Below are 16235 nucleotides of genomic sequence, written 5' to 3' on the forward strand. Positions count from 1 at the left end.
AAGTAAATAATACAACAAAATTAGAATATAAAACATTTATATTCACTCGCTCTCAAACCATACAACAACATATCCCGCTTACTTCTCGTAATAAACTCTACAAAAATAACTTAATCCTGGATAATTTACTCTTCATCGACCTCGTCGTCTGTCGTGAACTCACTCTCGTTGCCTCCCTGCGGAACAACATAGTATAATTAGATAACGCCAGACACACATCAATATTTATTGGCCCGCTTCAGCGTGACTTATAACTCCTTCCTCTTTAATAAAACTATATTTGCAAATAACTCCCACGCATAGAACATTTTTGATCGGATTATCAAGGACAGTCAACTTTCGTTGACACAATTTTTTTTTATAGATTATCGGTGATAATGAGGAACTTTCCAGGTTACATTCCCAAAGAAATATAGATGGCGCTGTTCAGATTTAACGTGATAATTACCTATTTTCAAATTCAAATACGTTTAATGAAAGAAAACTTAATGGTGCTAATTCCTGTAAATACCAACCAATTTTATTTTAAGTTATATCTGTCATTTTCTTATCCGCCGAAAAGGAAAGGGACGGGTAATCGACAAGCATAAAATTTATGGAACACACGTCAATTTTAATCACAAATCTAAACCAACCGTCTAAAAATTTTACATCAGTCAATAACCCGACACAGTTAAGTAGACAGCACGTCAAACGGATTTTAATTCGCCCGGGTACCTTTTTGATTCGCCCGGGTTATTCATTCATTTACTCATTCTTCCTAAAATTAAGAGCTGTGAATCATCCGTCCCTTTCCTTTTCGACGGATATGAAAATGACGGATATAACTTAAAATAAAATTAGGCGGTGTCTGCAGGAATCGGGGCCAATAGCTAGCTTACTTAGCTATAATAATTTTTAAATACCAACCTCATTGCTCGGGGTACATAATTGTTCAAAAATATTATGTAATAGCAGAGGCATATATAAAAAATATTTTTTGCTTAATATTTGTATCAGATACGTATAGAAACATGTTGCTACCTATATTGCTTCACTTTATTTTGATCAGAATGATAATCGGCGGAAGATGTGTTGTGCCTGGGTGTAATAACAAGGGTCATCATTTTATACCCAACAACAAAGATAGAAGTTACTTATGTCTGTTATCCATGAAATTAGAAGGTTAAACGAAGGCAAATCTGTACAGCGTTATTTGTATTTTTTTTAGGGTTCCGTAGCCAAATGGCAAAAACGGAACCCTTATGGATTCGTCATGTCTGTCTGTCCGTCCGTATGTTACAGTCACATTTTTGAAGAGCTATACTGTTGAAACTTGGTAAGTAGATGTTTTCTGTGAACCGCATTAATATTTTCACACAAAAATAGAAAAAAAAGACAATCAATTTTGGGGGTTGCCCATACTTAGAACTGAAACTCAAAATTTTTTGGCCGCCATTTGCCATGTACCTAGTTAAGAGTCTATAATTATTTCTTTTTATTTTGGTGCAATAAAGTATATTTGTATGTGTATTATTACAATATACATTACCATGCAAACTTCCACCGAAAATTTGTCTTTAAAATTGGTCTGAACGAGAGAACTTAATAAAGTACTTTTTTTTAATACATCGTAAATCGTAAACCGCAATTTACATTAAAACATCGATCAAAGTTACAACGAACTACAACAACTTTTATATTATGTTACTTGCTGCTACGGAACCCTTCATAGGCGAGTCAGACTCGAACTTGGCCGCTTTTATTTTTTGGGGAACGTAGCCTAGAACTCACAACACTTCTCTTGTTTTCTCTACATTCATCAATTGTCTTACTCAACCTATCAAAAACGTGTTGAAAAAGGGTAATTGATAGGAAATGTGACTGACCTGGTCATTGTTGTCGGAGTCGGAGTCGCTGAGGTCCCACTGCGGGTGCTCGGCCGGTACTGCCGCCGCCTCCTTCACGTCCAGCTTCATGTCTTGCTGCTGGTCCATGCCGATGTACGAGTCTAAAGAATAATAATAATTTTACAGCCCAACACCAACAGTTTAATTCGGATAAAGCTCGATGAAACGCGGTGATGCCAAGATTCACTACATCGAAGCAATTCATCTAAAAAAACAATATTTGGGTGAATATCAAAATGTGCCAAGTTTGGTGGTGGATGTTTTCGTGAAGAATTGGAAAAAAAGGATAGTTCTACCTACGAGGAACAAGTTACCTCGCTGCTAGAACTATCCTTTATCATGTCGGAACCCAATTTTTCACGAAAACATAATATGAAAATTCGCCACCAAACTTGACACATTTTGATATTCACCCATTTATTTTTGAAATTTGTTGGCATTGCACACTTATTTTTATACGCGCAAATGTCAAATTGCAATATTGCTTTTTTAGATGAATTACACCTTTACTTCGCCTTTTGGCAATACAGGGTGTTAGTAACACCGTAACTAATACTGATGGGAATGATTCAGACAACGATTTTGAGTTAATATCAAATGGAATTTTCCGTCGCAAAATTCTTATTTTTTTTGTATTTTTTAATATTATTTTCAATTCATAGGCATGTAGGTATATTTATCTATTTATTTAACAGTTTATTGTACACAGAACAGGATATAAAAAATATAATATATTTACCTGATCGCAAGCAGCAGGCGAGGGTGTAAAGGCCGGGCCAGCGCGGCGCCGTGAACCGCAGCTGCAGCTCGTGCGAGTCCACCAGCGCTGTCACATGCGCCGGCGCAGTCAGCAGCGTGTGCGACTTGCGGTCGCAGATGTAGCACCACCAGTACTCTTGCTTCTCCTACGTCATTATAACAATCATTTAATTCGGGCGAAAACAATAAATACAACGTACAGAATAATAAAACACAACGTACACATATACAAATAAAAACTGTTATACCGTGCGCCATACCTCGCTGCAGACTCGGCCATAAAACGTGGGAACGGTCCCGCGAGAGCTTCGCTCCCTTTCGCACTCACGGGCCTTATGGTACTTTTTTATAGTACTAAGTACTTCTCTCGTATGGGTTGTGTATGAAGTTGTGAGATAAATAACCGACGGTACTTCAGTAAATAGAAGCCGGGACCGACTGCTTAACATGCGTGCCTCCTCTTACTTTCGGACAATCGGGTAAACAGCCTGCAATTTTCTAACCAAACTATGCATTATAAAGTGTCTTTTGTAATAATGATGTCCCCACCGGGATTCGTACCCGGGACCTTCGGATCGCGAGCCCAACGCTCAACCTACACCACTGTAGGTACTTTCTTATTACTGATAGCCAAACTAACATAGTTGTTGTTTGTCACGCACCAAATGGTCTTACGCAACGCATGAGCGTGAACTATCACCACTACTACGCACACGTGTGTTGATAAGTACTAGTATAGTAAGTTATCGTGACTATCAAAAATAATTTAAAAAAAAAAACGGAAAAATAATCGGATAAACAGATTCATTCATGTCGCGTGTATCAATCAATCGCGTCCCATGCAGCGGCGATATATGTGATTACTAATCAATCACTGTCATTTATAAAAGTAAATCAGTATATTTTTTTATAACTAGATCATTTATCGGCACGGTATTCGTTGTAATTTAGTGTATCATTTTCTGCTAAAGAATGTGTCCATCAATCCCGCGCAACACAACTTTAAAATACGTAACTAACGTTGATAACTCAAGAGTCGTGTACATACACACGGCATAGGTTTACTTTGGTGAACAGCCTCTGTGGTCTAGTGGTTAGAGCGTTAGGCTCAAGATCTGGAGGTCCGGGTTCGATTCCTGATGGGGACATTGTCGAAATCACTTTGTGAGACTGTCCTTTGTTTGGTAAGGGCTTTTCAGGCTTGAATCACCTGATTGTCCGAAAAAGTAAGATGATTCCGTGCTTCGGAAGGCACGTTAAGCCGTTGGTCCCGGCTATTAGCCGTAAAAACACGTCCACCAACCCGCAGTGGAGCAGCGTGGTGGTATGCTCCATACCCCCTCCGGTTGATTGAGGGGAGGCCTGTGCCCAGCAGTGGGACGTATATAGGCAGTTTATGTATGTTATGTAGGTTTACTTTAAAAGAAATGAAAATGAAAAATAACATAAGAGAGACGACATAAACACACATAGGCTTTCAAAAAGTATACGAAACAAAGCACTTACAAGTGGGAAGTACGGACAATGCACGGGGTGTGAGCTCTTGGACCGTCCCTCAAGCCTCTCGCGCTTCTGCAGCCGCTTTTGGAACTTGTCCCACTGGTCGTCGTCGTCGTCCGCCGCCGACGACTTGTCGCGCGACTCGTCCTCCGACCCCGAGCTGTGTGACCCCGACGACTCTGACTCCACATCTGAGTCCTCACCTATTAATATTGCCATTTATTTATTTATTTATTTATTTATATTGTTGGTTAAGACAGTCAATAATTGTATAGAAGGATCGTTAAAGATAATGTTAAGATCCTAAATCAACCCAACGGCGTTTGCACAATTTCGCTATCGACCCCGGCGCGATAAATTTCAGCTGCGGATTAAGATAAGATATTTATTGCATTCCTGATGTTTTACAGAGGTCTTAAAAATAAAAGAAAGTCCAAGTAATTCCATCCAAAAGACGCAGCGAATGCCGTCCACGTAGAACGACGTACGGCTACTGGTCGAAGCTCGCGGTATTTATCGCGCCACACGCGATGAAGTAACTGTGCAAACACCGCAGATGCATTGTAGTTTATATAATAGTCTTATAAACTTGCCATAAAGACAATCGTTAAGCTTACCCTCTTCTTTATCATTTTCTTTCTTCTTTGGTTCTTTTGTTTTCTTGGTATCGTTGGCGGGCGGCGGCGGCGTGGCGTTGGCGGGTGCGGGCTTCGCCACTTGCTTAGCGGGCGCCTATAAAATTAGAATCATTTATTTAATGTAATTATCAAGGATAAACTTGTTGAAGGTAAATTTTTCATTGTTTTTAGTCTACGCCATAACGCACGGTGTTATGACTGCCGAAGAGGTGAAACAGCAACATATCTTTTGATGAATGAGGTATACAATATGGTCAGTAGGTCTCACAGAATAACGCTGAGTGGTCCTTTTACTCGAGACACCACCCACTACAGACGAGTAAGCCGACATAACATTTAGGAATAAGTTTTTGTTTTTTTATTATTATTATTTATACCTTATATATAGAGGGTGTTAGTGACATCGTAAATAAACTTTGAAGGATGATTCAGACCATGATTCCGAGTTGATATAAAGTGGAATATTCCGTCGCAAAAGTATGGATCGGAAAATAAATAAAAAAAACACAAAAATAATCATGAATTTTTTGACAGGAAATTCCACTTGATATCAACTCAGAATCATGGTCCGAATCATCCCCCTCAGTATTCGTTACGGTGTCACTAACACCCATACCTACTTGTATGGCTACCGTATGTACTTGTACGGGGTGTAAGTGACATCGTAGCGAATACTGAGAGGGATGATTCAGCTGATTATTCTGAGTTAATATCAAGTGGAATTTTTCATCGCAAAAGTATAGAATTGGAAATAATTAACAAAAACTAAAAAAAAAACATGAATTTTGCGACAGAAAATTCCACTTGATATTAACCCAGAATCAGGGTCTGAATCATCCCCCTGAGTATTCGTTACGATGTCACTAACTAATGTTACGATGTATTTATATCACCTATGGTTAGCCATTTAGTTGTTAGTTTTATGTCTGTCCTGTATTATTGTAATCCGTGTCTGTGATGTCCTAAAATAATAAATGTTTCTTTCTTTCTAATATATTTTCATTTATGAAGAAACACACACTATGTATTTTTACCTTCGCCTTTCCCTTCTTCGCGGGCCGCTTGGCCTGCTTCATCCACACTGGCCGCTTGAACGTCTCCTTCTTGTCGTTCTTGTCATTCTTCTCTGCTTTATCGTTGTCTCCCTTTTCTGCATTCTCGCCGCCCTCTTCTTCTTCTCTGTGAAGAACATGTTGTACCTTAGTAACATATAGGTATGACTTGTAATAAGGATAAGAAAATAAATGTATTTTTAAATAATAAGTTTTAAAAAGCACAGATATAATAGATTTTATCCTGAAGAAATTGACAGTCACCATTTGTATTCCAGAAGCGACTGACATTAACTTTAACCTATTATAACATAACACAACCTCACGATAACGGCCTCCGTGGTCCAGTGGTTGAGCGTTGTGCTCACGATCTGGAGGTCCTGGGTTCGATTCCCAGTGGGGACATATCACAAAAATTACTTTGTGGTCCCTAGTTTGGTTAGGACATTACAGGCTGATCACCTGATTGTCCGAAAGTAAGACGATCCGTGCTTCGGAAGGCACGTTAAGCCGTTGGTCCCGGTTACTACTTACTGTGTAAGTACGTAGTCGTTATAAATGAGTCATGTCAGGGGCCTTTGGCGGCTCAATAGTAACCCTGACACCAGGGTTGATGAGGTTGGTAATTCGCCTCACAACCCACACGATAGAAGAAGAAGACCTCACGATTATATCCCGATTGGGGTAATCAGAGATACATCCATCGCAAGATGAACTAAGTGGCCATACCTCACCGAGCTTTCTGTGGGACGAAGGTGATAGGTGCGCCTTTTCGCCGTCTATAACGGTCGAGCCAACTGGGTTACTGAAAACTGCACTTAGATAAGTTAATAACTCATTGGTGCAAGTCCGGTACTGGTGTTCTCCCCTTTTGAGAAGCAATCCGATGTACCACAGGGTGACTGTGGTTATTAAAAAAAGTACTGTATACTCACTTAATTTCCTTTTCTTTTATAGTAGTATCCCCAAATAGTTCCCTCATGTTCGTCCTTCGCAGGAACACTGTTACTGTGACTATGGCCCCCGCCGTTACCACTGTAGAGTTCTCGTCGTCGATTACTAAAACATATCATATTAACATCAGACGTGAACGAATATCTTCTAGGATTGCCTTATATTCGAATGATGCACTCGTGTACGAGGAAGCAAAATAACTCAAACTCTTTTAGCGAATACTTTTGGCGCATTGTATCGTGTTTTGCGTGTTAATAACACGGTGATAATAAGTAGGTAGTTTGCAAGTGTTTTTGAGAGTGCATTTTGAGAGTAGTATTTTTTGTTTCTTTCGCACTAGGCTGAACTATATATTTCTGTCTTGCCATCATACGCGCCGTGCTAAAGGAAGTCAATCATTACCGTAAACGCAAAAATATCCCACAATCTTTTACCTTTTTGAAAATATCCATTTAGATTTAGAACTCATGTATGTCGCATACTTACCCAAGTCCTAACTGGATATTTGCAAAAAGGCAAAAGATTTTAGGATATTTTTGCGTTCACGGTAATGATATAGACCACTGGTGTTCCAAGAGCTCATGAGGAGCTCGGTGGCGCAGCGGTTAACGTGCTCGGTCTGCGATTGTTGAAGTTAAGCAACTTTCGCAAAGGCCGTTCATAGGATGGGTGACCACAAAAAAAAAACATCTCGAGCTCCTCCGTGCTTCGGAAGGCACGTTAAGCCGGTGGTCCCGGCTGCATTAGCAGTCGTTAATAACCATCAATCCGCACTGGGCCCGCGTGATGGTTTAAGGCCCGTTCTCCCTATCCATCCATAGGGAAGGCCCGTACCCCAGCAGTGGGGACGTTAATGGGCTGATGATGATGATGTTCCAAGGGCGCGTAGACTGTCACCCTCCCACTCACCTTCTGTATTAACTTGGAAGTGTATATAGGGCATGTTCCCAAGTACTTTCATGAGGTCGTCATACTGCTTATCATTCAGGAATCGTAGAACCTGCCGCCTCTCCTCCCCTGGTAACTGGGCGAGCTGGAGCAGCGACTTGATGTGCTTCTTGCGGTTGGTGAAGTATTTGAGGTGGTCTTCTGTGATGTATGGCAACTGGAGGAGAGGGGACTTGTACTCCCAAAGACCTTGGACTACCATCGGAGACAGCTTCATACAGTTTTCTATCGTCTCTATCGTCGGAAGACGTGGTACTGGAAGAAAAGAGTGCGTAAATATTATATAAGTTAAATAACTGGTGTTATAGATTGATTGCTAGTACATTTCATTAGCAGCTTTATATAAGTTTTTATATATTTATTGGGTTTTATTTATGTAGGTAGTTTTTTTAAAGCCGCAAAACCGAATTTTCTCTTACAATCCTAACCCCATTGTTTAACTATTTTATCGGTTACGAGGTTACAGTCAGTGTTGGAATAATCTCCTACTCATTTTTTTTTATGAAATATACTACAATGGCCCCGATTCCTGCAGACACATTCTAATTTTATTTTAAGTTATACCCGTCATTTTCTTATCCGCCGAAAAGGAAAGGGACGGATGATTGACAACTGTTAATTTTAAAATTAAGGTGATTCGTTTTCCATACAAAAGTTGATGCAGTGCTACAGGAAAACGGATAGAGGAATATTGTTATAAAACCGATAAATAGTAATATTTTGGTGTATTATTTTCGCAAACTAACAAAAATTTAGGGTCCGAATACGAGAAGTACCATATTTCAGACCCTCAATTTTGATCAATTCTACATTTGTAGTGGTGCAGATTACAGTGTATTTGCTGAGCGTGTAGAGGTGTCAATGTTAGTTTGTGTGCGTGATAGTTTTTTCTTTTCTAAAGGCTTTGACTACTTGACAAGTGTAATAGAATGTCAGTGACAATTTATAAAGAGATTTTGTATGAAGAGAATAAATATAAATAAAAAACTAAAAATACTACAATCTGAGAAAAGGAATATTGGAAAAATATTTTTGTAATAACGTATCTTATTTAAACATTTTTTAAATAATGGGTAAATACCGTGTTTTAAAAGAGGACATATATTATAATAAAAAATCAATACATAAAATGAAATGGCTGTATGGGCATAGTTCCCTTTGCCTTACCCTTCGGGGAAAACCAAATCAAAAAAGAAGTTGTTGCATTTGCCGGCCTAAATAGTAGTCATTCATAATTAATTGTTTTTCCATCCAACATACAGATTTATTTATATTCTCTTTGCCGCGGACTTTTTGGTGGGACCGGGAACGGGAAGGTTGCTTTCTTCATTGAATAATCTAAATAATCAATACGAAGTGGTGTTTTGTGGTTAATGATCACATTAGTCGGAAAACATTCCCGATAGTATTAATTAAATCGGAATATTCAATAAACAAAGTGTACCTATCTATTTTCGCTTTGCGCCAACAAGCCGCTTACTTCGTTTGGGGTTCGGAGTAGGAGTCTGCTCCGAGGGTGGGGGCTTAGGTTTCATCATTTCATTAATCATCATCAAGAAAAAAAAACACAAGACATGGCTGTATGTTCATAGTTCCCTTTGCCTTGCCCTTTGGGAAAAAAATAAGATAAATTTTGAAATTCTTATGTATAATAAACAAACATCACAGACATCATGACAGGCTTTTTCGGCGGGAAACGGGAACGGGACAGTTGCTTTCTTCATTGAGTAATCTAAATAATTAATACGAAGTGGTGTTTTGTGGTTAATGATCGCATTAAGTTAGTCGGAAGACATTCGCGAGTGTTATTATATTGGAGTATTCAATAAACAAAGTGTATCTGCCTATTTTCGCTTCGTGCCGGGAAGCCGCTTCATAACTCAAAAGTTTATGCGGACTTTTGAGTTAATTCGTTTGGGGTTCGGAGTAGGAGTCTACTCCGAGGGTGGGGGCTTAGGTTTCATCATCATCACCTTTCATCATTTCATTAATCATCAAGAAAAAAAATACGTCAGACATGGCTGTATGGGCATAGTTCCCTTTGCCTTACCCTTCGGGGAAAACCAAAACTAAAAAAAAAAAAAGACATCATGACAGATCTAAAACTAAATAAAATCTTTTTTCTTTTTTCTATTTGACTTATTTATGAATTTTAATCAAGAAAACGTGATAATAAGTTCGACAGCAACCAGTTCAGGTCCCCGAAACAGCCCATTTCAGGCCGCGTATATATGGAAATACTACTTCAATACGTCCCAGCCTCGTCTTTTTTAACGTCCTCGTTATAAAAAGACGTCCTAACCTGAACTAACTAACCTAACAATAAACACCACGCGTAAATATATGTCCAGAAATGCGCTGTGAGTCGTCTGGACTGGGCGCGAAAACAACATAGAATTCGATTAGGTGCTAAGTGTCCCGCATGCTATCACCAGCTGTCACTGACATACGTATGAAGTCCCGCGGATTTTATTGGAACTAAATGACAAGTCATAATAATTATATGCGGATACTGCGACATCAGCGCCGTGCTTGCGGGACGTCCTGAAGCGCTATTACATCTTTCAAACGCGATGCGACAAAGTTTGAACCTACGCAATTTAGGAAAAATCTACCTTATTATTACTGTACTGTGATCGTTATTTGTAAAATCATACAATACATATACACAATTCTTTATACACAATATAATTATTATGACATATTGTGGACTTTTCGGTATACCTACAAAAAAGGAACAATTCAACCATACGATGTTTTGTTATATCTCAATGGGCTCAGGCAGCGTTTTCGCCGAAAGCTCCAAGTCGGCTATATTTGTAACGATAATTATGTTTGACATTCATCATCATTTTTGAACCATTTTATACAAAAAAAAATACTTGTATAAATTATAAACCCTAAAGCACGCCCATGAATCACTCTACTCATTGGTGAAAACCGTATGAAAATCCGTTCAGTAGTTTTTTAGTTAGCCGCATGTTCACTGATGCGATTAATGCCTGTTAGAATTTTACAAAATAAAAAATACGGAAATTACGGAAGGTACTTTAGTGCAAAGTAAATTATTGTATACTTAATTATAATATTATTGGTAAAAGTGATACTTTTTGAAAATTCCGTAACAAATAGACGGGTTCGCCAAATTCAATTGTAAAAAAAATACAAAAAGTAAAAACAATTAAAACATGCAGTTGGGTTTGAACCGTGAACCTTAAGAATGGCGGCTACTGCTTTACCAAATGCGCCATTTAGAAGTTAGAAGTAGACTTCAAATTATGCATCTCTTTTAATAGCTAACCTAGTTCGCATGTGTGTGTGACAGCTTCGTGTTTGTACACAAATTGAAATGACACCAACTTTTGATGCAATGTTTCAATATGATATCTTCAGTAAATACTTCAAAATTGTAGCTTAACTTAAAGATAATGTATGTAAGATTTCGCCACCTAACATTTCACTGGGTCAGAACTCAACACTAAACGAATAAATGGAAAAAAATACGAAAACTGCAGAAGTAACGCCATCTACTGACGCAGCGTTACCTAGCTGACTGAAACACATCACCTTAATGAATAATCCCGGCGAATAAAATAGGCATCTCGCTTATATGGGATCCGTTTGACGTTTGCTATCAACTTAATTCTGTCTGGTTATTGGCCAATAGAGGAGCTCAGTGGCGCAGCGGTAAACGCGCTCGGTCTGCGATTGTTGAAGTGAAGCAACTTTCGCAAAGGCCGGTCATAGGTGACCGGCCAACACAATCGTAGACCGAGCGCGTTTACCGCTGCGCCACCGAGCTCCTCTATTGGCCAATAACCAGACAGAATTAGGTCATACATCCTAATGTGTGACCACAAAAAAAATGTTTTCATCTCGAGCTCCTCCGTGCCTCGGAAGCCAAGTTAAGACGTTGGTCCCGGCTGCATTAGCAGTCGTTAATAATCATCAACCCGCACAGGGCCCGCGTGATGGTTTAAGGCCCGATCTCCCTATCCATCCATAAGGAAGGCCCTTAACCCAGCAGTGGGGACGTTAATGGGCTGATAATGATGACGATTGGCCAATATAAAATTAAGGAAGATTTTTAAATTTCTGCCTAAATTGTCGTGTTTTCCATATATTTTATGTCTGTCGATTACCCGTCCCTTTCGTTTTCGGTGGATAAGAAAATGACAGGTATAACTTAAGATAAACTTAGATGGTGTGTACTGGTACCAGCACCATTAACAATCATTACTCGATGACGTTATTGTACTACAAATTCATTAATTTGGATCTGCTTAATAATGGCAAGGTTCTGCATAATTTGAGTTGATTACGCAAACCGATTCACAGGTTGATAAATAATCAATAAGGTAATTTTTAGAAAAGGAATCCTCTATGAGGATAGAGGATGAGGATGTGCCGCAACATGCGTGTGGCTTTCGCTTTTTTTTTTGACGTGATTATAAGTTTATAAGTTTGCCGCATACGGCATTAACCACTTGGCTGGAACACGGTTACCGCGACACCCGTCAAATTATATTCATCCTTTACTGACTTTAATTCAAAAGCAGTAAAGGGAAACTTTTTATAGCCAATGAAACCTTCCTCAATTAATAAAGTCTTCCTCTTATTTTGCTATTGGGGAAAGTGGCATAAGATTATTCAATGACGTGTTATGTAATATCATTGATTATAGTCTAATCAACATTGAAGTTATGGATTTTTGGCTCATCATCATCAGCCCATTAATGTCCCCACTGCTGGGGAACGGGCCTTCCCTATGGATGGATAGAGAGTTCGGGTCTTAAACCATCACGCGGGCCCAGTGCGGATTGATGGTTATTAACGACTGCTAATGCAGCCGGGACCAACGGCTTAATGTGCCTTCCGAAGCACGGAGGAGCTCGAGATGAAAACTTTTTTTTTTTGTTGTCACCCATCCTATGACCGGCCTTTGCGAAAGTTGCTTTACTTCAACAATCGCAGACCGAGCGTGTTAACCGCTGCGCCACCGAGCTCCACGATTTTTGGCTATTTAGTAACATTCCAACAGTATAAGGTTATTATTGTACCAATTTTCGTTATCGTATTGTACCTGTAATAAGGCATATGCATTGTAGTAAATTAGTTACAGTAATGGTTCTGCTTCGTCACAACCATAACACATTTTATTAGTAACTGGTGTTTTAAATTGACGTAGATACGTTAACGTGACATAGTTGCTAATTCCTGAACACAACATCTGATTTTAAGTTACACCTGTGATTTTCTTATCCTCCGAAAAGGAAAGCGACGGATGATTGATAGCTGTTTTAAAATGAATAAGCCACCCGAGCAAATCAAATAAGTATCTCGCTGGTATGCAACCCGCTTGACGTGTGCTGTCAATTTAATTCAATCGGATTATTGGCCAATGTAAAATTTTTAGAGTTGTTTTAGATTTCTGCCTAAAATTTACGTGTGTTCCATAAACTTTTGTATCTGTCGATAACTCGTCCCTTTCCTTTGCGGCGGATAAGAAAATGACAGGTACAACTTAAAATAAAATAAAATGAATTAGCACCATTGCATAACTGGGTCCTGAGGGGTTAAAAATGCCACGACGAAGCAATTCATCTAAAAAAGCAATAACACACACACACACACACACTTAAAAAATATATTATTTTATTAATCCTTAGAAACTGATATTGTTGATATATTTATGACTCTAGTATTTTTCTAATTTTAGAATGCATATTATCACAACCTGTGTTGTTGCTATAGCGACTATCACAGTTCACAATTCGATACTATCAATAGTCGTTATCGCAGCAATATTGGTCACAAATACAAGTCACTTACTTCTCCTAGCGTAAGCGAGGGCGATCAGTTGGTTGACACAGTTGACCATCTCGACGATAAGATCGGGGCAGCGCGACACGATGTAGCGGCGGTCGAGCTCGAGCGTGTCGGGCGGCAGGCGCATGCGCGACAGGTGCGCGTGGAGGAGGGCGCGCGCCTTGATGCTGTACGGCCGGCACAGCGGCTGCTCCTTGTTCTTCTCGCCCAGGTTGGGTAGCTCGCGGAGAAGCTGGCAGGAAATTATGGCATTTAAATATATATCACTTAGACATATTATATTACATTCAATTACAATTACAACAACAAACATAGCTTCACGCCTGTATACCGAAGGGGTAGGTTAGGTAAAAGAACATGTTTTCTGTTTCAAAAAATATGTAGATTTCTGGCCTAAAATATTTTAATAAAATAATCATCATTTTTATAATTCCAAATGCTGCTTACATACAAATAGGTAACATCTATTCTCTACTAGATCCTAGAGCAGATCTAGCTCTAGATAAGTAGGGTTGTCCCTAAATAGTAGTAGATAACAGTCTACCTAAAATAAAATTTGTGTACAGATGAATTAAAAGGTTACAAACAACATAATTACTTACTGCAGGCAACATATCTGGGACAAACTTCAGCAGTGAGAAACAAAATGAAGGCAACCTGACACTGGAAAGGCATGCCTAACATCCCACTGGCAATATAACATAACTGCTTATGGTCGAGGGACCGATCGCATGTTAGAAGAATAAAAGAAAAAAAACTTACTGCAGGCACTTCTTCATTATCAGTGACCCTCTCAACAATTTCAGAGTTGTGCCTCTTGTCAAACTCACAGGACGCGGCCAGAATCATGAGAGCCCTCTTCAGAGGCATGGAGGGTGTTTTGTGACAGAAGTAGAAGTAGGTCTGTGTTGTGTACAGCAACACTTGTTCTCCTGAGAAGCGAATTGATCTATACCACCATGTACCCACCTGAAAATATACAGATAATTATGTATAAAATATATCTATGGCTACTAACTTAAAAAGCAATGAAGTTCTTTATTTCGAAAACCAAAATTACCCATAAATATGGAATATGATCATATTTTAGGCTTTTAAATTGTGCAAATGTATCTAGCTTTTCTTTTTCAATATCAAATATTCCTTTGAAGTTGTAAGACCAAATGTCCTTTCAAAATCCAATCCCGATTGTTTAACTATTGTGTCTGGAAATCTTGATAAATATAAAGAATTTAAGTTATTTCATTAGTGTTGGTCTTATAACATTTGTATTAAAACTTGATCAAACTATTTAATAGAATACTTACAGCTGTAGGTAAGGCGACCATAAAAACTAGAGCATAGAGCCCGAGCACCCACACACTGTTTTCTTTCTCCACAATCCAACTGGGCAGAGCTATACCAAAGCTCATAGCCCCTGGTCCGTCAGGGTTGCCATATTTCTCCCAATTCCGCCGAGCTTCATCATCTGTTAGAGCCTGAACAAAATTGACAAACAATATTTATAAACAAAATCAAAGAGTGGCTAAATTACATCATATTATTTAAATTACCTTCCAATCATGAATGACTTGCAAAATACCTAGTTATTTTCATAATGATAACAGACTTTGAAATAAGAATTAAATTAATTATTCTACTAAATTAACTTACCTGATAAGCTTTTGTTAGTCTCATAAATGCTTTTTCATCACCAGTTTCTTTGTCTGGATGGAGAATCAGAGATTGTTTCCTATAAGACTTCTTGATTTCAGCTTGAGTGGAACCAGGTGGAAGCCCCAGTATCTCATAGGGATCAAAGTTTGACATTTCATAATCAAACTGGGACACCTTATATGCCAGAAAGCCAAGCAACACCCATCCTGATATGATGGCAAGCTTTATAAAGAAATTTTTAACTCCCTTGTAAGGTTGTGATTGTTCTATGATTATCTGTTTCTTTAAACAACCTGGACATTGACATAGTTCTGCTTTCTTGGCTGGATCTGAAAGAAATTATTATTATTACTGAATGATGTATATCCTCATTTGAAGGAAGTTTCGTTCATTAACTAAAGGTGAGTAATACACATTCCTTAGTCACATGTTTCTCTAAGAAAACTCTAAGCAATGTAATAAACGTAGATAGTTTTATTTTTCCGAATACTTTTGGTAGAGTATAAATTAAAACAAAACTTTAAATGGGTGTGTGTATAATAATTAGTCCGCGCCCGTGACACAGCTGCGTACATCATATGGAGACAGCTAACGGTAAACGAAAGCTACGCCTATTTGTATCGACGGAAATGACCGACAACCCTTTTTTAGTAACAAAAATACCGTCTAAAGAAAGTTTGAGCGCACTGTAATTGATAAATACTCTAAAACAAGTAGAATTTAGCTTACCTTCTTTCCTTTTCCTCGGCCAATAATAAAACGTAGCTGGCACAAGAATTAGAGCAAGGAATGAAAGGACAAAATAAAAGAATGTGGACCCACTCTCATCGTATTCAAATTTTTGTCCACCCATTGTAAATTTATTACATTTATCGAAAAGAAAATTGCTACGCGCAACACGAGTGCGACAAGAGACGTGTCATTCCGAAATTGACGCAAAATTACAAGAACTTCGGATACACGCAAATATTATTTTTTTTTGGAGTAAGTATTAATATCGTATATACTAG

At 38.6% G+C, this 16235-nt stretch overlaps 1 protein-coding gene across 1 annotated transcript; it reads right to left on the reverse strand.

Moving 5' to 3' along the window:
* Positions 1 to 20: 20 nt before the first annotated feature.
* LOC126366855 (translocation protein SEC63 homolog) lies at positions 21 to 16172 on the reverse strand. Its single transcript, XM_050010182.1, has 13 exons — positions 15955 to 16172; positions 15223 to 15554; positions 14877 to 15047; positions 14332 to 14538; positions 13573 to 13801; positions 7702 to 7995; positions 6774 to 6897; positions 5821 to 5965; positions 4766 to 4880; positions 4155 to 4351; positions 2629 to 2794; positions 1869 to 1990; positions 21 to 176 (listed from the first exon to the last, which is right to left on the reverse strand). The coding sequence occupies exons 1-13, from the start codon at positions 16076 to 16078 to the stop codon at positions 126 to 128; spliced, it is 2277 nt and encodes a 758-aa protein (XP_049866139.1). The 5' UTR covers positions 16079 to 16172; the 3' UTR covers positions 21 to 125.
* Positions 16173 to 16235: the final 63 nt, after the last annotated feature.

The sequence above is a fragment of the Pectinophora gossypiella genome, chromosome 5 (assembly GCF_024362695.1).
Source record: "Pectinophora gossypiella chromosome 5, ilPecGoss1.1, whole genome shotgun sequence".
NCBI classification, from domain to species: domain Eukaryota; kingdom Metazoa; phylum Arthropoda; class Insecta; order Lepidoptera; family Gelechiidae; genus Pectinophora; species Pectinophora gossypiella.

Coding starts and splice junctions, on each gene's coding strand:
- LOC126366855 (XM_050010182.1), bottom strand. CDS start 16,078: ATGGGTGGACAAAAATTTGAATACGATGAGAGTGGGTCCACATTCTTT. Junction 15,048..15,222: donor GACTAACAAAAGCTTATCAG/GTAAGTTAATTT, acceptor AATTTTGTTCAG/GCTCTAACAGATGATGAAGC. Junction 14,539..14,876: donor TGGTCGCCTTACCTACAGCT/GTAAGTATTCTA, acceptor GTATATTTTCAG/GTGGGTACATGGTGGTATAG.